Source organism: Hypoxylon trugodes, assembly GCF_022578975.1.
Source record: "Hypoxylon trugodes strain CBS 135444 unplaced genomic scaffold F4822scaffold_3, whole genome shotgun sequence".
Taxonomy (NCBI): domain Eukaryota; kingdom Fungi; phylum Ascomycota; class Sordariomycetes; order Xylariales; family Hypoxylaceae; genus Hypoxylon; species Hypoxylon trugodes.
Genome location: NW_026250018.1, coordinates 995,330 through 1,016,117, shown reverse-complemented (window position 1 = coordinate 1,016,117; position 20,788 = coordinate 995,330). Strand labels below are relative to the sequence as shown.

Below are 20,788 nucleotides of genomic sequence, written 5' to 3'. Positions count from 1 at the left end.
TAGAAAGATGACATTAGTATCGAGGTATTGAGGTACCTTTAAAAATCTCTCACCGACAGATTCACTTTCTTGAATGTAAACATCGGTCCTTTCACACGTGTGCTGCACTTGTAAAAAAATTCTTTTGCATTGGGATCGTTTTCAGGAAGTATACCTAATCACATTTATCATTTTCCCCCCTTATAACCTTACGCACAAACTCTTCCAAATATCAAAATATATATATACCTAGGTAGTCTGAGATGACTAAATATTAAGCTTGTCCCAAGCCTCCATACCATTTTAACTCTAGCTTCCCTAGTTTTCCAACCGTCGCAAACTTTTTTATTTTATTTTATCTTGTACTACTCCGCCACCTAGGTTGCCTGTGCCCTGTTACCAGCCAGTCAGCTGTCAACTTTTATTTTTTTCCCTCTTGCTTCTACCTACCTACACACAAACATCCTCCCATCTTCCATTCTACAACCTCAACACTCCAAGATCAACTACAACGTCACACAACACGCGACTCGATCAACCTGCCAACGTTTGGTTACTACACTTGGCGATAACTATCAATGCCAAAAAGAAATCAAAATACACTTGATACACTGACGACATAATTCTGCTCGGCGTCCACAATCGGCTGTAGCAGAACGCAACCCATTTAATTCTAGGCCTGGTTTTCCATGAGCCCAGCAGACTTGCTTCGCTTCCTCTCTAAGCCCGCAAAGTATGACTCTACCCAAGAATATTAAATCGACGCGTTTTGGTGCTAATTATCTTCCCATAGGCCCAGATAACACCCGCTTCGAAAGCATTCGACTGCGATTTACAGACTTCACTTGTTTCTCTTTATTTTCCTCTGCCATATTTGCAGATACCCTCGTCTGCTAGGCCCGATACTCCCCCATAGGTATCGGTTTCTGCCAGAACGAGGCCCTAAACCAGGCGTCACAATTCCTTGGTCAAAGGTCTTTTTCCTTCCCCTCCGAGCCCGACCCCCCTAACGTCCTCTTCGTGAGACGTTAAAAGAAACCAACCATTGTAGCTGGCTCCGCCAGCATTCAACCTCTCCCACCGACCTGTGGGCCTACTCTCTCAAACGAACGCCGCAAGGTTCGTTTGAGCGGCGTCAGTGCTCCGCAGTAGCTACAGTTCCTATTCTGCAGCAAGCATCTTGATACCGAAACGATAAAACCACCCCTCTTCGCTCGTACTCGCCACCCACCTTCTGGGTCACTGTACGGAGATGGTCAACTTCGAGATCCCTACTAACTATACATTCTCTCCATCTGAGGGCACACCCCATTTGACAATCAATCATGATGTTGCTGCAGATCTAGATTCTACCGGTGCCTTTGAAGGTAAGATAGTACGTTCATCCAAAGGACCAACTAATACTAACACTGTCCAGGGCCGGAGAAATTGCTCGAGGTTTGGTTCGCTCCTAGCCCCAAAGCTCTTCCACCTGGAGTCAAGCAAGATGGCCTGAAATCAGTCGCCAATGAAACCTGGGTTGGGATGCTTGATATGGTCAATTGCAAAATCTTGTCAGTCCTTGAGGCTGAGCATATGGATGCCTACTTGCTTTCTGAATCTAGCATGTTTGTGTTTCCCCACAAGCTTATCCTGAAGACCTGCGGGACCACGACGCTTCTCCTTGGTCTCCATCGGCTTCTTCGAATCGCTGCTGAGCACGCTGGATTTCCCTTCCATAACGCCAAGTCTCTAGACGACATTCACGCCGCTGCTACGCCTTACCGGGTATTTTACTCTCGGAAGAACTTCCTCTTCCCCCATCAGCAGCGCGGGCCTCATCGCAGTTGGAAGCAGGAGGTCAGATATCTCGACGACATGTTTGAGGGAGGGAGCGCTTATATGGTTGGAAAAATGAATGGTGATCACTGGTACTTGTACATCACTTCGCCAGAGACGGCCTTGACGCCACCTCGCACACCAGAAATCGACCATTTATCAGCCAACCCCGTCAGCACGTTCCGTATTCCTACCGGTCGGGCCTCGGCTTTCAGCGGTGGCTTGGAGGGCAATGATGAAACCCTAGAGATATTAATGACGGACCTTGATCCTGAGAATGCCAAGCAGTTTTACCTGGAGCATGCGAATGCGGTCGCGAGCACCAGGCTCTCTGAGCAAGCTCAGGAAGCACGACAGATGGCTATCGACAGTCTCGGGGACTTGTCCGATAGCACTATAACGATCCAGACGATGAGTACGACTGAGAGCTCATACGATGACACATTTGATGTGTTCAGCAATGGAAGCGACTCTGACCTCCACGAAACCCATACTCCGCTCTCCGAACAAGTGGACGCAGAGTGCATGACTACTGAAGGTCACGCCATGGGAACTGTTGTTTCGGATGCCTGTGGCCTTTCGGACGTGTATCCGACTTCCAAGTACCCGGATGCCCGTATCGATGCGTATCTCTTTTCTCCATGCGGCTTCTCGGCCAACGGCATTATTCCGGCTCCCCAGAAGCAAGGAAATGATGAAGATGCTAAGTCCACTCATTATTTCACTGTGCATGTGACGCCCGAGCCTAACTGTTCATTTGCCTCTTTCGAGACCAATGTTCCAGGCGGTCAGAACGGGCGCGAGACTTCAGAAATCATCGAGCATGTGGTTCGGATCTTTAAGCCTGGTCGATTTAGCGTTACTCTTTTCGAGACTAAGTCGGCCCACGCGTACGATGGTGACGAAATTCCGGTTGGAACGCGTCGCAATAAGCGCATGGAGAAGATTGATGGATACCGACGTATCGACCGTATCGTTCACGATTTCGACGACTATGAACTTATCTTCCGCTACTATGAACGAGATGGGTGGATTGGTGGAAGTAGCCCTCGCGTCGGAGAGGACCTTTAAGCACCAATTTTGGACCACCTCGTCTTGGGAGCGCTTTTATGGAATTGGTTTCGCCTTCTCGTCGGATTTTTGGTATTTAGCGGTGGTTAATAATAGGAACTGCAAGGGAGAATGAACCAGCAGAGCATTGTGAATTAGCGTGGATTTCGATTTTTCGCTTCAATATCGTTAGACTTGCCACCGAACTTGTTTAGGGGTCACAACAGATTGAGACCCATTACGCTCTTTGATATCAATTAAGGCCTTTTATTCGCCAATCATAAGCCTTGATTATTGTGTGACCGTGGATGATTTCTCATGAAAAATGTGTTCGGATTGGTTGTGATTATGGCGTATGGCACAACACTTACTAAACCCAGGTAATCCTTCCCCAAAGCCTCAAGATTACTAACCGTGATAACCCTCAGCGCGGCCATCATAAGAACGATACACTGGACTTGCACCTTTGCTCCAACCCCAACTTCGGGAAGGATTGCAAGGGCTGCGCCTACAAGAGCCTTGATGGCACCGTGAAATATGATAGGTCCTCTTGCTGTAAGTGCCTCTCCCCTCGTCCGCAAACAATTTAGAAGGGACGCGACCCGACCATCGGATAGTCCCGCTTCCCGATGACCTCCGCATGGGGAACTCCTAGGGGGTTCCGTCTGCTTGTGCTGATTCGGGTTGGAATTGGTTGCTTTAAGGATGAGTTTGCTTTCTTGTCCCTCTGTCCCTCCATTTCATATCCCATGCACAGACGTGGCAAAGGGTGGTGGTGGTGTACTCTGCGTGACTCTTGATACGCAAAGAGTACTGTACTACCTATATACGTGGAATTGGGATAACGCGTTGCCTAATCTTCAGTGTTACTCCTTAGCAATGGGCCCTGCGATGATAATGGTCCAGATTCGATATTCTATATCCCGTCTGGTCCTGCTAGCGCACTTCGCTAGGGTTATTTGATGATAAGGCTGTAGCCTACCGGTGTTATGTGATCCAGGGATGGCGCATGATCTTTCCATCCCATCGATGCGCCCTGATGGCTCCCGTCCCGTGTACAGAAGAACCAAAAAAATACGCAAGGCCTATCTAGGTAGGTATCTACCTGAGAATAGGTCTTGTCGATGTCGAGTATCGGATATTAGAATACTAACACTAATAGAGCGTGATTATAGTCTACTTGAATATATTCCAGGGGTTATGACTCAATTGAGTGACTTGTAAATATCCCAAACCTGCTATGATCCCCACGTGGGGTGCGTCATGAAGAGAAAAGCACTTGTCATCACAATGTACGAGTTTAGTTTTTAATTTCTCTTTTTTTATTGCCTCCATCTGTGAGTTCACGAGCATGGGATATAATAGTCTCTCATTTGACGGAAATATTAAATCGCTTGGCAATGCATTGTAATCCTACCATAAGGAAATATTTATTACCGCGGCATCTAACACCAGTCGCGTATCGTGGGGGTAGCATCAAGAAAGCCGCCTTACTCCGCCTTGAAAATCGCGGCTCTGATACAATAGCTTCAATCAGTGTGGGCACTTCCTCAGGATACCTACAATATTAATATTAGTTTCGATTTCGCATTTTTCTTGTTGATTTATATGTTTCGTCATTGAGACTTAGGGATTGCTTACAAGTGCAATGTCTTAGGTTCTCATTCTGGTTCTGTGAAGGTAAAATTGCCATTTCCCCGAACTCCAAAAAATCCACTGGCCCTTTGAGATATTTCACGAATTGGCAGATCAGCCTTGACGGAGATAAAACCGATCTTTCATTCCTGCATTCCTGCTCGAAACGTTCGGTAACATCAGTTCCAGAATTCCGGATGGTTGGGACATATGATCTTCATCGAATATATAAACGTTCATATATAACCCGGTATTAATACCATCATACGACAAGATGATTCAGCTCATTACCTGAATTTATTGGTCAGGTAACAATGCCTATCGGAAATCCGTGGCAGGTCAAACACCAATTTATCCGGTCGTATACATGTGAACAGATGACATATGAAGACAACACCACTGGCGACGGGCCGATTGGCTTTCCGTCTTGCTATAAAGGTAGATTGGGTAACTGTTGCGGTAAACAAATTGTTGTCATTTCCTTCCTCTCGCACTCAATATTACTTACAATCGACAAAGCAGTCTAGATCCAGGTCTAAATAACGTCACTTCAACCTGCTATGTTGCCTGGCACGTTGTTCGCGTTGGCATTTGCCGCATCGACGTCCCAAGCGACGCCCTTAACTAAGCCGGAAGACGTAGTCAAGGCCATTACCGGGACCTGGCTCTACCTTAATGTCACCTCGTAAGCTCCCGCAAGTAACCCATAAGGTTTATTCCCGCACTTATAGGACGTTCAAGGTATTACGATAATGGCACGATCTCTCGCCACGAGGAGGCCTCGTTAGGGCGATATCCCGTCGGATTGCTGAATTACAACGCTCAAGGGTTTATGTCCGCGAATTTCATGTCCGCAAGACCGGAGGACCGCCCGCCGGGAGTAGATACCGAGAAGATCGAGATAGGTACGGATGCCGAGTGGTCGCTCATCGGAAAACATACCCTGTCGTACTCGGGACCGTGGTACGTGAGCGAGACGACGAAGGATGTAGAAGTGGGACAGATCACGCACGGGCCGACGAGGGTGGCGTGGCTGCCGTCGTGGGTTGGGAAAGAGCTCGTCAAAAACTATACACTGCTAGAAGACGGTACGATAATGCGGCTTAGGTCGAAGAATGACGAGGGTATAAATGGGGATATGTTCTTCACGCGACTGGCGGGAGGCGATTGAATGAAGTTGCACGGTCGGAGTGTGCCGTATCCTACGAGAGGAGAGCTTGGACTTGTTATTTTCTCCAGCTATCCGCGCCTCTAGTTTATTTAGACTTCTTCATATAATGCCCCTGGTGAGATTTTCCCGACCCGCCTCATTGTTATTATTGTTATTTTTTTCGCGTGTTCAGGGGTATGAGACCCACTTTTAATACCACCTAGGTACGTACCCGGGTACCTAACCGACGTGCCTCACTATAATTTTGTATTTATGTATTAGGCCCCAAAATGCCTAGAATTATATCTTAGAGTTTTAGATTTGATAGATGTACGTATGTACTTATGTTGAGGTATATAGCGAGTATTCTACCCTCCAGGGGTACTCGGTGCATCCTTCCCCACAGACTAGGACTCCATTCTCGATATGACTAGAAATGTGTAGATTGGAGGACATGAGCCGTTATAATACCATTGCCCTCAAAGCATTAGTCTAGTTGCGAGTGACGGCCCATTTTGTATGAACGGCGATCTGACCAGGCGGTGGGTTTGTAGTACCGTGTTCAGTGAGCCTTTTCTCCGATCCACTATCATCAACGCTTGCAGAATCCACAGCAGTGCCTCCGTATACAGTCATATCCCATTCTTCACGTCCACCAGTAGCAGGATTCCTGTTCTTTGATATGTGATTTCCAGATGACAAAGTTCCGCCCTTGCTGTTCTTGCTGAAGTAACTCCCTGGCCCCTCCGATCCTTCTAGTCTGGACGATGACTGGCTTCGCATCCATCTCCTAACTAAAGGCCGCAGCATAGGGATGTTGACACATAAGAGCGCGAGGAATGTTTCGAGCACACAGAGGAAGGCTGACTCGCCTACGGTGCCGGTCGGATTCTCTGTTACGTCATAGGTGAAAACGGCAGCGAGTCTTTTACAAGCAACTATGATTGAACTTTTCTATTGTTAGCCTAAGCACCCCTAATATGTACGATAACTCTCTATAGTTATAAATATTAGATAATTTGTAGCAAGGGGCACTTACGCAAAGCCGAGACCAAAGGCAATCGTCAAAGCGACCTTTTCGGTCTTGCGCATTTGTAAATGCCAAATAGTGTACATTGGCAAACCCATGATTATCAAGTCGGTCACGATGTTGGTAACAACGATAGATGCGTAAATCAGAATAAGATCACCGCAAGTACCGGCGGTTGTATCCCACCAGGCTTGCATAGGGTGGCAAACGAAGATGAAAGCGAGCGAGTGAGCCAAGCACCAAATAAAAACGACGCCCATAGTAGCCCAAATCACACGCTTCATAGAAACCGTGGAGAATGTTCGGAGGTAGAAAAATAGAACGCTCATCTTTACGGAAGCCAAAGCCAAAAGGTAGATAATTCCAAAGCTGAAGAGTATCTGTATTGAAGTGGATATAGGTAAGTAACTGCGAATAAACTTTTTGATTTGTATAATGCGAATAACTAACCTTGAAAATAATAGGGACGTTGTTGACAACTAATAGATTGCGGTTGTTAGTGCTAATTGTAGTTTCTCTATATTGTGCCTGAGTAATATGATGGAAATCAGATTAGTTACGGAATGTAGACGACTTACGGGCTAGAAACACTGGAGAATTGGAATCGAAGTCATATCCTTCACCCATATTGCGAACTGAAAATATCATTAGAATTTTCCCTGCGCTGCTACGAATTCAGAGAACTTACGTGCAACTTGTTCCCCAAACAATGCCATACTAAAAGCCTATACAATATTAGCAACGTTGGGTTTCAAAGCGAAGGCGAACGAACCAAGGCCACAATTACCCAGCCATCATCCCATCCGTAATTTGACGTTATGGTCCGACCTAAGAACGAAGTTGTCAGTTGAAAAGAATTGTTTTCTTTACTTTTGCAAAATAAGGGTTGTATCTCGCAGATGTCATTTTGTTGTCTGTAGAAACCCCTATCGCCAACTTACTATAGAATCGAAGACAAATGATAGCGATGGCTAGGCTGGCTGCGACGGCGTTTACGATGAGCTGGTCCCGGACAACTGGGACCACCGGCAGGTAAATAACTTCACTTGTAGACATGATTACCACCCGCCGTTAGATCTTCCTCATAAACCTTCAAACCAAGAAAGAAAAGAATAGAAACGAAAAGGGGGCGACTATTGTATAACCTTAGTTAAGTTGGGCTTCACCTATCTAAATATCAACAGTGTCTATGACAATAGTTTTTCGTCATCCGGATGAGTTGACCAATCTGTTTTCATGGGTCTTTCGCTTGTCGGCCGTTGCTCTAGGATCCCAAGCCTTTGAATTGATGTCTTTGACTGAGCCGAGCGATACGTTTGGAGATTAGGTTTCCTGACATACCTGGGTACATAATATCCCTGAGAAGAATTTGCACTCGTATGTAATACCCTGCTTCGTACGCTCGATGATCGTTTCAGGAGGCTTAATATTTACTGAATTTTCTTCATTACTGTTGCTGCAGGAGTATAAAACTCCGCCTGCACATATTCTCGAGGGCAAGGGTGCTTACCTGGTATCTAACCAGGGACGAGGAAGATCTCTATCCTGGCAAAATCCAGCACAATATGTAAAATAATGTTTTTTGTGCCTCTATGTATAATTACCTAGTGGACCTAACTAGGTAGAGTGTACAGCCCGGGACCGTTGAGTCCACGAAGTCACCCTGCCAACGTATTGTACTTACCCATAGGTACCATAGAAAGTAAACCTTTTACAAGTCGTCTCATAATATTAAGCACGGTCAACTTACAGCAAGCATCAACTACTGAAGCGCATTATAACACTCTACTCTGTAGAAGCTGTGAGTCTCTTGTTGTCTTCACTCAGGTGGCATATATCAATAGCAAACGCCTAGGTTTGTAGCATAGTGTCGGTGCGCAGCACTGACTCCGGCAGTGGCTTGAGTCCTAATTGATTAACTGGGTGCGGCCCGAGTCTTACTTTGATACCATACTCTTGGCTATAGGTTTGCTTCGACTTTTCGCCAAGATTGCCATTTTAACCCTTGTTGCTTGCGCGGGAGCCGAACCCCAGCACCGGGAAGTATTTTCCGAACTGCCAGCCTTGAATTATTTTGACACTGTATGGTTTGAATAAAGCGGATATCCGACCAGGTCTTAATGTACATGCCAAACTATATTAGGAAGGCTGCTTGCGATACCCGGTCTACGATTCGAGTCCCGATAGGCTATATCTCGGTATACTTGACCCTACGCACTATGAGGCTATTGGCCTCTATAATTATTCATAACATAACGGAATATAGCGCTTTGACCTTTTGAAGATATGAGGAGATACCTTATATCCTAGTTTGTGGCGAGGAGCCTAGAATTATAGGATCTGGCAAGTTGCTTGACCATTGCTTTTCTAAACTTTACTTCGAATATAGCGCTACAAAATTATAAGAATTAGTAGAAAGACATTTATTTTTTGCGTTGTGAATGACTCTGCTCAACGTACGTATATTATTCAGTTGTGAAGCTTGAGAGGTAATTATGTGTCCTGTATTTAGGTGTAAGTGAAGCCCCTTGCAATTGCGCCGGCATCCTCAAGTAAGGCAATAGTTGGCGATGTTTTGAATACTGCTTCTTTCAAATGTATAATAATTCGTACCTCGCATATATTGCGTAAGCGAGCCTCAAAGCGACATCGTGCAAGAGTACTATGTTATGTGCATAGGACCCTGGTTTATATGTAACTTCACCTTCTCCCCGTGGGTGGGAGAGTGACGAGAGTAGGTATTCCTTGCGGGACAAGTAGATATCTGGGGTGTGGGCGAATGAATTGCCAATAGGGGTTAAGATGAGCTTCTATGCCGGTATGGGGGCACCTGGAGAACCGATCCAGGACAAGGTCAATAATTTGCTTAGGTACCTTAGTACCTAGAGCATATCTATCATAATTTTGGTAGTTATTATGAGTTATCCTATTTTATATTCTTATACTAAGGTTGTCGCGTACCTAGGTATACGTGAAATGTCGATCAGTGATACTCCACTACGCTTTGTCTTGCTAGGTACCACAATGCCAAACCCCCAATGCAACATATTAGTCAGTGATCGACTCCGTGGGGTTGCTGGCTCATCCTTCAGCCTGCGTATGGTTATGTTATACAATGGCCAAGATCCGCGAGATGCATGTCAGGGGTATTGAGGGGGGACTGGCAAATAGGCGACGAGCAATTAATACAAATCTTTCCAACATGCATTATGGACCGTAGCCTTACCTTTACAATTCAAGACTCACAGTATTTTGTATAGAATACTGCAGGCAGCTATGGACTCGACCGCCGCGACGCCTCCTCTCGGTGGCATCACTGCTTCCTTGACATGGACGAATGTTGTTCGTCTTATTGGCCTCTGGATCTTATATCGCGTACTTCTATGTATTTACAATGTCTCTCCATTTCATCCTCTTTATCGATTCCCTGGGCCTAGGTTGGCTGCGATGTCATTCTGGTATGAAGCCTGGTATGACTTCTTCCTGTTCGGAAGATACACACATGGAATCCAGCGAATGCACGAGAAATATGGTGAGTCTCGCCTAAGTTATCTTAAACAGACCGAAGTCACCTGTTACTAGACTCCATAGCGGCCGGCTTAATTATAAGCGGTTGGCTGTGCCGTACTTGGGTCCCGGGACTTGCATTATGCGTACGGAAGGTAAACTAACTAGTACTCTAGGCCCTATTGTTCGGATCAACCCAGAAGAACTCCACTGCAACGACCCGTCCTTCATAGATGAGATATACCCTAGCGTGAGCAGCAGGATCCGAGATAGACATTACCACTTCACCAACGCTCTAGCTGGAGCCATAGAGAAGTCGACATTCGGTACGCGCGACCATGAAACGCATAGAGCACGACGTGCTGCCGTAAGCCGTTTCTTCTCGCGACAGCAAATGTTACGGCTTGAGCCTGAAGTACATGAATTGGCACAGAAGCTCTGTGACAAGCTGCTTCTTTGGGCTGGAAGAGGGCCTATTCTTATGATACACCCCTTTAATTGCTTTACCGCGGATACGATATCTCAATATGCTTATGGCGAGAAACTTGGTAAGTTCTCATTTCCATAGTAGTAATTGCTTAATGTGTTCTGTCGCAAGATTTTTGTGTGATGTTATTTTAACAGCAAATTAGGGTTCTTGGACCAAGATGACTGGCTTCCAAACTTCAAAGCCGCGTATGAAGCCTTCTCGCAAACAGTTTACCTATTTCGTTTTATTCCACTTTTACGAAGTCTTGTTGGCTTATCGCCATATATGGCCGATTATATGGGTGATGATATTGCACGATGGATGAAACAGATGAACGTGATCATACCCGGGTATATCAGGAAGGCGCAACAAGATCGCGCGAAAGGTCGCATATTCAATGAACTACTTGAATCATCGCTTCCCGAGTCCGAGAAATCCATATTCAGGTTGTCGGGCGAGGGCATTTCGCTAATGTCTGCTGGGACGGAGACTACCGCGGTAAGCCATTAGTCCCCACTTTTCTGTCAGCCCCTTTTCTTGTGTAGCTTTAGGGGTTCAGAAGGTCACTAATAACGTACAACATGACAGGCAACCCTATGCGTCATTACTTACTACCTGCTCGCGAACCCGAAAGCGCATTCTAGACTCGTGAATGATCTCAAAGGCGAAGATCCCCGATCGCTTTCTTGGGTGGCCTTAGAGAAGTACCCCTACCTTTATGGGACAATCTGGGAAGGTATCCGATTGTCGTATGGTGTATCTACTCGTTTGGCACGAATTCCCCGAAATGAGCAACTGAGGTACGAGAAAAACGGGTACCAATATGTTGTTCCGAAGGGCACTCCCATTGGAATGAGTTCCTACATATCCCACCACAACGAAGAGGTTTTCCCCAACTCGCATGAATTTGCGCCTGAAAGATGGATCAACAGTGACGGTTCGAAAAACACTGCGCTAGAGCAAAACATCTTATCGTTTTCGAAGGGCTCTCGTCAATGCGCTGGGATGAAGTAAGTGGTGCCGAGTATCCTTAGTGACGGGATCGGAAAACTAATTGATCGCAGTCTGGCACTTTGCGAATTGTTTCTTGTTACGGCTTCTCTAGCATTACGGGTTATGCCTCGCATGAAGCTGTATGAAACGACGATTGAGGATGTCACATATGATCATGAGACGATGACACCCCATATTAAGAAGGGTGCCGCGGGTGTTAGGGTCACTATTACTTAGAGTCTAGTGCTGAAACTAAACTCGCGTGCTGATGAAGGCACTTGAACCCATTCACCAGGGAGGAGAAGCTATGGGTGCTTTCAGCACTTGAATAATGTACTTATAATAGTCAAATTGGTAATTCGGAAGAGATCGGCTTCGTCCCGAGAACATATGGTGTGTAGTGTACAGTATTTGGATATATTATACACTGTCGAAAATATCCCGTCGAAGCGGCCGATTTGCTGGTAGGGGTTGCTGTACGGCACACATCAATTCTTAGGAATTAATTAGCGTGGCTCTACTATAAACATTTCTCAATGAGGTTTCTGATATACTAATGTTATGTATGCCGACTATAGCGAAGATGCTACCGAAGGGGAAGTAACATAACAATATGCTTATTACGCGCGGGGTTCAGCGGAATCAAAACTCGTCGCAACGGGTGTTCCGAAGTCCGGCGACCCATCGGATTTGCTTCCGAGAACCTGTACCATGGTATAGCGACTATCATCGCATGCGCCCTTGCTGTTCGAGGTGGCGTGGTAGACATTCCAGGTCTGCGAACCGTCGGGACTACGGAAGAAGCTGTTGTGACCGGTACCATAGTGGCCATTGACGCCACCGGAGAACACACAGCCTTTGGACTTAGTCCATGCGGAAGGAGAGATTGGATCAGTGTTCCCGTTCCATTCAAGTGTCGCGAGGCAGTACTCAGGCGTCCAACAATAATTGGCTGAGTAGACAATGTATGTCTTCCCAGTGGCGTCAATGTAGAGCGCTGCCGGCCCCTCGTTAACTGGCGTACCACTACGTTCCCAGGACTCTGTCGGTTGTGAGATAACCCCGATGTTACCTTGTAGCGATACGTTGTCGGATCCTAGCTTCTGCAGGCATAGCGACTGATACTGTACACCATGGAAACATGAGTACGCTAGGTAGTTTCCCCACTTGTTGAAGCGGACCACGGTTCCGTCGATGGACCATTCCTTAGTGAGTTTTCCGACATATGTGTAGTCATCCCAGGCCGAAGCACCGCCTGTCAGCGTTAGTAATGCGCCAATTCGGTTGCTATGATTGCGGGAACGGCCTACCCCTTAGAACATGCAAGTTCTGCCCATCAAGATTATCTTTGTTACCCGCTGTAAAGTAGATATACCACTTCCCGTCGAGGTAGTGCGTCTCAGGGGCCCAGACATTGCAGCACCGGCCCGCTTCGCTTGAGCTGTAAACGGTCTTTCGTGTGGCCGTCTTGAGGCCTTCAATGGTCATGGACCGTGCAATCTGCACATTGGACCATGTCGTTGACAGGAGATAATAGTATTCGCCGGAGTACACAATTTGCGGATCACTTCCACCAGGCTTACGGACCGGGTTGGTGAATGCGGACGCCGGGCTGGCCAGGAGGCAAGATGTGGCGCCAAGCAAGGCCGTGATGAGTCTTCCCGCGGCGAAGAACATGATGAGCTTCTGTTTCCGAAATGGTTCACCGATGCAGTCTAGAAATAACAGCTAAATGCAATTTAGACTGACCGAGAAAAGCCATATTAAGGGATGCTCATCCTGCCAGAGAAATTTATTGCTTTCATATCCCCTGAACCAGTACCTCTATAAATCATCACTCATCGCTATCGTGTATCTACCCCAAGACTTCTTGGTCGAATGTGGGAGGGGAAATTCGTGTCTCATTGGAGCGCATATAGATCCATCCAGCCCCACAATCATGGGCAGCAATATATTGCCCTGGTGACTTTGTTTAAAAAGATGGACTTCCTGTTTCGAATAAAAATAAATCGATTCGCAGGTTTTAATTAGCGGAAACTAATATGGACGTAAAGCGACGACGGCAACGTCTCCGCTTCTCCAACTCGTCAAAGACACCTAGGACGGTATCATACAGATCTGGTTAAATGGACTTGGGAGACATGGGTAGCAAGCGATTATTACGTATCTGCTCAGACTCGCGATAGCGGGCTTGGTTTCCGAGGCGGTTAAGAGACAAAACTACCATCGGATATCAAAACGCGGAATGGAATGCCCAATTTTGAGCTTCTAACATTAATGATCTCTGTATCGCATTAGCATCGCGTACGTTAAACACGGTCGGATACTTCATGTACGTAGATAGCAATCGGCGTCCACGACAAACCATGTTCCGAATAGGGCAGCGGAGGCTCCGACGCCGCCAGCGGGAAAGGGCCGGTGATTTGAATGACCCGAAAAGCCCAAATTCTCCGGACCTAAGCATACCAATATGTATGCTCTAACGGATGAACCGCTTATGGTGGAATAGAAAACTTGACTCAAGAGGTAGACGGTGGTATTGAGAATAAGCATATATCCACTTCCTTATGTATTTACGCACGCTTAAGAACTCGAGTGGTGGATCATGTACCTTCCGCCATTGGTGAACGGTGCCAATGTTTTGAGGGATACGCGTCAATGTGTGGGGAGCTATCGCGTCGCGAAAATCGAGCGAAGGATGAGGATACTAGCAATAAAGATATAAGAGGCGGAGGGAGGTCGGACACTGATCAATTTCCCTTTTTTCTCCCCTCTCTTTCCGTGACTATTTGGAATGAAGAAAATAATTGAGAAGGGAGATCTCTTTCCTATAATTACTGCGCTAAGTAATTACTATAGGCACTTTGTCACCAAAAAAATACTAAAATCGATCTCCTATAATAATGTAATGATAATCGCGAAAGACGTGTCTCAATCGACGGCGTTGTGCTGAAAATATTTGTGGCATTATGTTGTTCTGCTGACGATTTCGGAGCTGTTCCGAAGGCGACAAAAAAATTAAGCCACAATTTCGGAAGTCTTCCGAAAATTCTCTACATATTTAGTACCCCACGTAAAAAGGCGTCGGAACGATCCGACAAATCGCCACATTTAATTGATCTTCTAAAGCTCTACGATTTTATTGATGGTGCAATACTATGGTAACATTTTTTTTTATCGAGCGCACATTGGCTTGACCAGAAGAAAAAAGTCACAGCAAGCTTCACAGGAATGAAGGTTGATTTAATTCAATTAGTCATTATTTTTACCCCTGAATCCGCCCCTGAAGGCTTTTCTCTAGGATTTTTAACATCAAAACTCCGCGATAAATGTCATGTAAAAATCAATTACAAGCTTCCATCTATCATTACATTTCGTATATTTTCCAGACATAACACCCAAAAAGCTACTTTATACATGAACTTGTCGAGGGCGTTCAAGTTCGATATCTTCCGGACCTTGTGAAGATCCTCTCGGCGAAGTCGAGTGGTTACCGCTGGATAGTGGGATGATATGCGATTGCGAAGTCGAACCGTCAATGCCCTTCTTCGAAATACCGGGATGGTTTAAACTGTGGTAGTTGCGGCTTGATGTCTTTCCGCTGTCGAGAAAACGTTGGGGAGAAAATATCGGCTTTAGCGCCGGAGCGCAGGCGCACCATATCGCAACGTTGATTTCCACCATAGACCAAACATTGACCTAGTTCCGTGTTAGAAAAAGCATTTCAAAGCTATTCCAGGGATATTCGAGAGCATATTAAAGGGATGAACATACAAGAATACTATCACGGAAGGGGTCTGCGGCCAACGTGTAGGTGTGGATTGAGTAGAGTCGAGCACAGGAGAAAGCGGTCGCAAGTGCACCAACACCGAACACACCATACAAGACATGTCTACTGCGAGTCGATATCTGCAGGTGCTTTAGAGTTGGGATCGGTAGCACAATGATCCAAACATCAAGAAGAATTCCGAATATGGAAGTAACTGGCGAATGTTAGCCCCCCATAGCTTCGGAATAGTACCGGCGCAAACTTACAGTAGAAGAATGCCGTAGTGTCGATACAGCTACCTTCTACCAGTCTTGTAACATCCCATGCTTTTTCTAGCGGCCGGCATTGCCCGACAACGACACCGATACAGACGATGAAGAACACGACGAGGAGAGTGTTGGTGGCCATGCATAGCTTCTTGAATGTCGTCGATACGGCTAAAGACCCCCAGTCAGTATCATGCGGGCCATTGATGGCGCACAGTACATACCAAATCGAGCATACATAAAGACGATCGACATCTTAATGCAAGTTAAGACCGAGTAGTATACGATTTCGATAGCGAATGTTATCTTGTATTCCCGTCAGTATCGCTGCTCGATGCATACAATATGTCGAAGAAAGGGGGGTTGACCCACTTGAAGTAGTGTCTCCATCTCAACAATTGATAGGGTTGACATAGGCGATCCCATTCCGTTCGTTTTTCCCAGGTAGAGACATGCGAGGTAACCGATGATGCAAATCTTACTTTCGTTAGTATGCGCAGAATCGAACGTAGACCGGTGAGGAATACCAAAGCGCCAATAGACATGTAATCATCCCATCCTCCCTTTTTTATCATGCCGAATCGAATCCATGATCTTCCCGTTACCACGATGGCTGTTAGACAAGAGTCAGCCATGTGAGAAATACTTGATATGAAACCCCAATGGAGTTTTAATTGGCTCCTTACTCGATATGCATGTTAATACCGTCGAAACCACGAGAAGAATCGTGATTTGCGTATAATCAATTGTTACCGTGTCCGACATTGTGTTGGATATGTAGCTCTGTTCGACAGAGCAAGGACTGGAATAATCGGGACTCGGCGACGTTGAACGGTATGATCGGGTCCAATTGGTCACCCTGATGAGGTCCAAAGGGTTCCAAGAGTCGACTTTTGGACTGATAGATGATGGTGTATTGCTACTTCATTCGGCCGATAAGGAAACGGAGACAACACAGTAGCACGTGAGGGTGTGCTGAACGGGGACATTATAACATATTCTATTACTCCCACTACTACTCTGGATCTCCTGATCTACGAATGTGGAGGCATGTAAAATACGGGGTATGTTGCAACCGATCGAAGACGGTGCTAAATTATTTGGTACTAGAGAGATCAAGCTCTCGGCGATTCTGCTCTCGCTTCGAGAACGCCACGTACTCTCATATCGATAGTCAACTTTTTAGTCGTTCGCACTGACACTTCGACAGTCGTTCTCGTTACTCGGAGATCATTCTAAACTAGAATGGCTTGTGGCGAAAGACCCACGGGTTTATGGATGCTCCCTGCTGCCGAACCAAGATCCAGACAAGTCAGACCACTCAGCTCAGCCCTGTACCATTCAGTGTCAGTGCGTATCTTCCCTAGCTTACCACATAATCGGACCCGGTGTGTCCGGGCCATATTTTTAAGTTACGCGAAATGCTTCGTTAAGGACGGTTCCAGTGTGTCGATGCCGGTTTGATCTAGTATGGCACTTGTCATTAAGCCCATTCTGCTGGGATGGGCTTTGGACGTACTGGATGCTGCATCATGCTGCATCATTAGACAACATACGAGTACTAATTGGACAATTGAAAATTTTTTTCGGCCGGGTAGTCTATATGAATGCGCCGGCTTTGGTGGCTTACTAGATTCGGCAAGGCATATGTGGGTATTTTCAAATAATGACTCTCCATTTGAATTCTATCTGCCGCTAATTCAAATATTAAGAAGTAATAAGGAGATGGCAATGTCTATCATCCTTTTCATGATCTGGGGAAGGAAGTAAACTTCCATACTGGACTTTTGCACATAGCCATTCTCTTGAATCGACATGGTGACCTATCGTATGAGCATTAGGAGAGTAGAATATGATCGGTTGTATGGATTGCTCGCTAAATCGGCGCGGCCTCGGAGACTAAGAAGCATCAGCTTCGGGGGAAGATATCCAGAAAAGGCCTTCTTCCCTATGTCGGAATAGCTCTCGTAAATAAGCAAAAGGTTAACCTACATACGTATTAGCTGGCATTGAGGCTGATGCAGGGCATTATACTCCCCTGTCAAACTTTGCATGTCCGCGTAGTCGGTTGCGTTAGTCCAGGGCAACAATAGCATGGCACGGACACATGTACAGAAGATCAGAGGCATGCAGCGTAGGATGTGCTGCCTCGGATGCTCATCTAAACCAAGAGTGCATATATGTGAGGTACTTAATGTAGCTAAACATTTCGGCTTCTACTATCCTGAGACGTTGTTTCTCCTTATGGATGTGTTTTGCTATATGAAGAATTGGATGGTTTCCTTTTTGATTGTTTCATTGTTCGTCTATTGGACGGGACGGCCTGCCTAAGGTGAAGACCCATAGGCCGATAGGTAGGATGTGATCCAGTGCTATCAAAATAGCGCATAATAGTTTGGAAGATCAGAATATTCAAAACACTACGATTTAGTGTATATGAAGTCACGAGAATACCTAAGTATTTTGAAAATAAACTGCCCCTTTTACTGGCATAGGGCAGCGAGCCCCTTTGACGACACAGGTCTGCCTCGGCTTCGTTGTCGTTCATTAGAGTTGTGGTTCGAGACCCGCTGTACCTTTCAATGATCGGCGCAATATTGAGAAAAATGATCGTAAATAACCGACCCGATGGTGCATATAGCGTAATGTCAAATTCAGTGGAGTATTTCCTGCCAGTGAAGCTCTCTACGTCCTAATAAACAAGGAGGTTGCTTGTTTTGCGCTTGTTGAGGAGTGAATAGACCTATACGCGCTCTCGATATCGGACCACCAATTCTATACTATGCATTATCTAATGTGTAAGGGGCAGGGGCTCGCTTGTCAAAACGAAAGAGAAGGAGCCTAAGCGTTGGCTTAAAAGTTGAAGCGAGGCGACCAGGAATAAGGATGTTCCTGAAGTTACTAGGTAGTTTAGTGTAAGATCTAGAACAGGGTCGTCCTGCCTAATCATACGACTAAAAGAGTGCTGTTGCCAAGGACACGCTTAAATATCCCCAACGGATATCGGAACAAGCTTCCTGTCGAAATCAATGTCTAGAATTCATGCATCAACGTTTATCCGAGACTAGATTTCGGTCCAAGGCCTATCATTACCCCGGAGTAGTGGGCTGACAGGAGGAGTTCTTGATTTGTATGCTCAATTTCTCCAAGAGGGATCCTATAAGTAAACTGGGAATCTTGCACATAAGGTTCACAAATCCCCCAAAATACTAAGGAAGTCTAAAGGATCAACCTCTAGGTACCTTGAAGGATTTCGACTTGTTTTCAGTGTCAACTTCCACAAATTATACCACCAATCAAACTAACGAGCTACCCTTAAGCCTGTCATATCCACTATATAAATGTAGCAAAATATTGATCGGTAACCGTTCGAATGAAGGTCGCGGCGAATGGTCTATTGAAACAAGGTGATAAATGTTGCCAGTATCGAACATAATCATGGAATCAATGCTCTCATTACTCTCGGGGAATATCGGCGATATAGTAGGTCCGACGATAAATAGTAAGGTGACATAGATAAAAGAAAAGATATCATAAGCTTTTATGAAACAGCGATTTAGCGATATATCTTACCCATTTGGTTGACTAAAGGGTAAGGTCTATTGGTGTTCTGGGCCGGTGTAGTATAAGTCGCGATGTCTGTACATATTATCAAGCAGTGGTGCCGACTGAGTCGATATATCGAGTTTTAATTACAATAATGGTTTCAACCTTATTTTGTCGCTTTCGAAATATTCATAGTTGACTGATAGGCCTTCAAAGAAAGAATTATAAAATACTAGCAGCTTTCATATTAACATTCCGAGGCCGTTAGGTATTTCGGAGTTCTTCCGAAATTGTGTAACGCGGATTTGCGGGAGAAAAGGGGTAGTTACACAGAAATAGCTAAATAGGCAGTGACCACAGAACAAGCAACTGCTAAATTTCACCAGGTGCATGTAAATAAGAGCACCGTTGTTTCTCTAATAAAAATATTCATTGTAGTAATATTGACAAAAAGGCAGCAAGACAAAGTGTATTGTAGTTTCCTCTTTCATACGAGTCCCAAACAACGTTGTGCATTGTTTAACGGTCACCAAGAGCCCCTGAGCCGCTCGTGGAGAAGGAAACCACATCTCGCGACTATAGAAACAATGTTAACCAGTTCTTTCCAATTGAATCATGATGCAAGTGCAACCTGAATTTCTCATCCGTCAAAGTGAACGTTTCTCGGTGGACTGAAACGTCGAACATGATCCGATCCCCATTCAATACCGATATACCCTTACAAAAAGTTTTGTATCAGACGGCATCGTCAACCACATTCATTCAATTCCATTCTTAGAGTATCAAGGCAAATTATCCAACTCGCAACCATGTGCTGGTGGAGACGTGTGTATTTCTCCTGTAGACACGAAGATATGGACATTACTCCACCACGACCTATCAAGCCATGCGAATATGCTATTTCTACCGGATCACCAAAGAAGCCGCACTACTGCGATTCGTTTACGCGGGAGCGAACTAGAAGAAATGATTGGGACGAAGCCATCGTCCGCGACCGGCCGTGCATTCCATGCTATAAGAGACACCTTCAGATGAGCCTAGATTTGGATTGGTACTCTCTCATGCGACAAGTCATACGCGTAATTACCGACGAAGAGTACGAGGCTTACAGAGCTTACCGGATGAAAATCTTCGAAGAGTACTATTACTGGGATTGGCAGCGATTGCATGCAAACCTGCTCGATGACTGCCGGGTAGACATACAAGCTAAATATGGCCTTGTGACGAGAGGAAGCACCGGAGAAGACGGGAAATCACCTAAGGACTCGGCGCAGAAGGAGGGTTATAGGTCCACTCAATACTATCCTCGACACGAACATGCATCAACAAATACATAAAGGGCCGACGGGATAGGATAATCAGCATACTTAGGTAGCGAATTACGCGCAGCATTGAAGGATTACAGCAAGCGAATGGGAAACGGACGATAGCCGGATGAATACAAAACCACGGCATTTCACCCCCCCCCCCTATTCTCAATTATCGTACTCTCTTAAGTGATTTTATGCAATGATAAAAGCCAGTAAGACAGTCACGTCACACTCCAATGTGCCAAAGTAATAGTTATCTTAAAAAT

The 20,788-nt window shown here is 45.7% G+C and overlaps 7 protein-coding genes across 7 annotated transcripts; 4 read left to right on the top strand and 3 right to left on the bottom strand.

The window, feature by feature from the left end:
• The first annotated feature begins 1,041 nt into the window (after nucleotides 1-1,041).
• On the top strand, nucleotides 1,042-2,997 carry F4822DRAFT_162982 (S-adenosylmethionine decarboxylase). The gene is made up of 2 exons (XM_051453161.1): nucleotides 1,042-1,346; nucleotides 1,397-2,997. The coding sequence occupies exons 1-2, from the start codon at nucleotides 1,232-1,234 to the stop codon at nucleotides 2,866-2,868; spliced, it is 1,587 nt and encodes a 528-aa protein (XP_051316549.1). The 5' UTR covers nucleotides 1,042-1,231; the 3' UTR covers nucleotides 2,869-2,997.
• A 1,560-nt stretch (nucleotides 2,998-4,557) lies between these two features.
• F4822DRAFT_163089 (Lipocalin-like domain-containing protein) lies at nucleotides 4,558-5,818 on the top strand. The gene is made up of 4 exons (XM_051453163.1): nucleotides 4,558-4,790; nucleotides 4,860-4,941; nucleotides 5,002-5,167; nucleotides 5,224-5,818. Exons 3-4 carry the CDS (start codon nucleotides 5,043-5,045, stop codon nucleotides 5,651-5,653), a joined length of 555 nt encoding a protein of 184 aa, XP_051316548.1. The 5' UTR covers nucleotides 4,558-4,790; nucleotides 4,860-4,941; nucleotides 5,002-5,042; the 3' UTR covers nucleotides 5,654-5,818.
• A 306-nt stretch (nucleotides 5,819-6,124) lies between these two features.
• F4822DRAFT_426618 (uncharacterized protein) lies at nucleotides 6,125-7,718 on the bottom strand (the record flags this gene model as incomplete). Its single annotated transcript, XM_051460600.1, has 7 exons — nucleotides 6,125-6,581; nucleotides 6,672-7,042; nucleotides 7,113-7,141; nucleotides 7,241-7,297; nucleotides 7,351-7,387; nucleotides 7,435-7,490; nucleotides 7,604-7,718. 7 exons carry the CDS (start codon nucleotides 7,716-7,718, stop codon nucleotides 6,125-6,127), a joined length of 1,122 nt encoding a protein of 373 aa, XP_051316547.1.
• A 2,220-nt stretch (nucleotides 7,719-9,938) lies between these two features.
• Nucleotides 9,939-11,868, top strand: F4822DRAFT_426617 (cytochrome P450; the record flags this gene model as incomplete). Its single annotated transcript, XM_051460599.1, has 5 exons — nucleotides 9,939-10,194; nucleotides 10,346-10,717; nucleotides 10,802-11,136; nucleotides 11,227-11,648; nucleotides 11,703-11,868. 5 exons carry the CDS (start codon nucleotides 9,939-9,941, stop codon nucleotides 11,866-11,868), a joined length of 1,551 nt encoding a protein of 516 aa, XP_051316546.1.
• A 28-nt stretch (nucleotides 11,869-11,896) lies between these two features.
• On the bottom strand, nucleotides 11,897-13,586 carry F4822DRAFT_162965 (glycoside hydrolase family 43 protein). Its single transcript, XM_051453160.1, has 2 exons — nucleotides 12,942-13,586; nucleotides 11,897-12,886 (listed from the first exon to the last, which is right to left on the bottom strand). Exons 1-2 carry the CDS (start codon nucleotides 13,306-13,308, stop codon nucleotides 12,252-12,254), a joined length of 1,002 nt encoding a protein of 333 aa, XP_051316545.1. The 5' UTR covers nucleotides 13,309-13,586; the 3' UTR covers nucleotides 11,897-12,251.
• A 1,456-nt stretch (nucleotides 13,587-15,042) lies between these two features.
• On the bottom strand, nucleotides 15,043-16,431 carry F4822DRAFT_426615 (uncharacterized protein; the record flags this gene model as incomplete). The annotated part of the gene is made up of 7 exons (XM_051460598.1): nucleotides 15,043-15,330; nucleotides 15,406-15,614; nucleotides 15,667-15,837; nucleotides 15,891-15,972; nucleotides 16,039-16,143; nucleotides 16,194-16,279; nucleotides 16,353-16,431. The coding sequence occupies 7 exons, from the start codon at nucleotides 16,429-16,431 to the stop codon at nucleotides 15,043-15,045; spliced, it is 1,020 nt and encodes a 339-aa protein (XP_051316544.1).
• A 3,635-nt stretch (nucleotides 16,432-20,066) lies between these two features.
• F4822DRAFT_426614 (uncharacterized protein) lies at nucleotides 20,067-20,549 on the top strand (the record flags this gene model as incomplete). Its single annotated transcript, XM_051460597.1, has 1 exon — nucleotides 20,067-20,549. One exon carries the CDS (start codon nucleotides 20,067-20,069, stop codon nucleotides 20,547-20,549), a length of 483 nt encoding a protein of 160 aa, XP_051316543.1.
• Nucleotides 20,550-20,788: the final 239 nt, after the last annotated feature.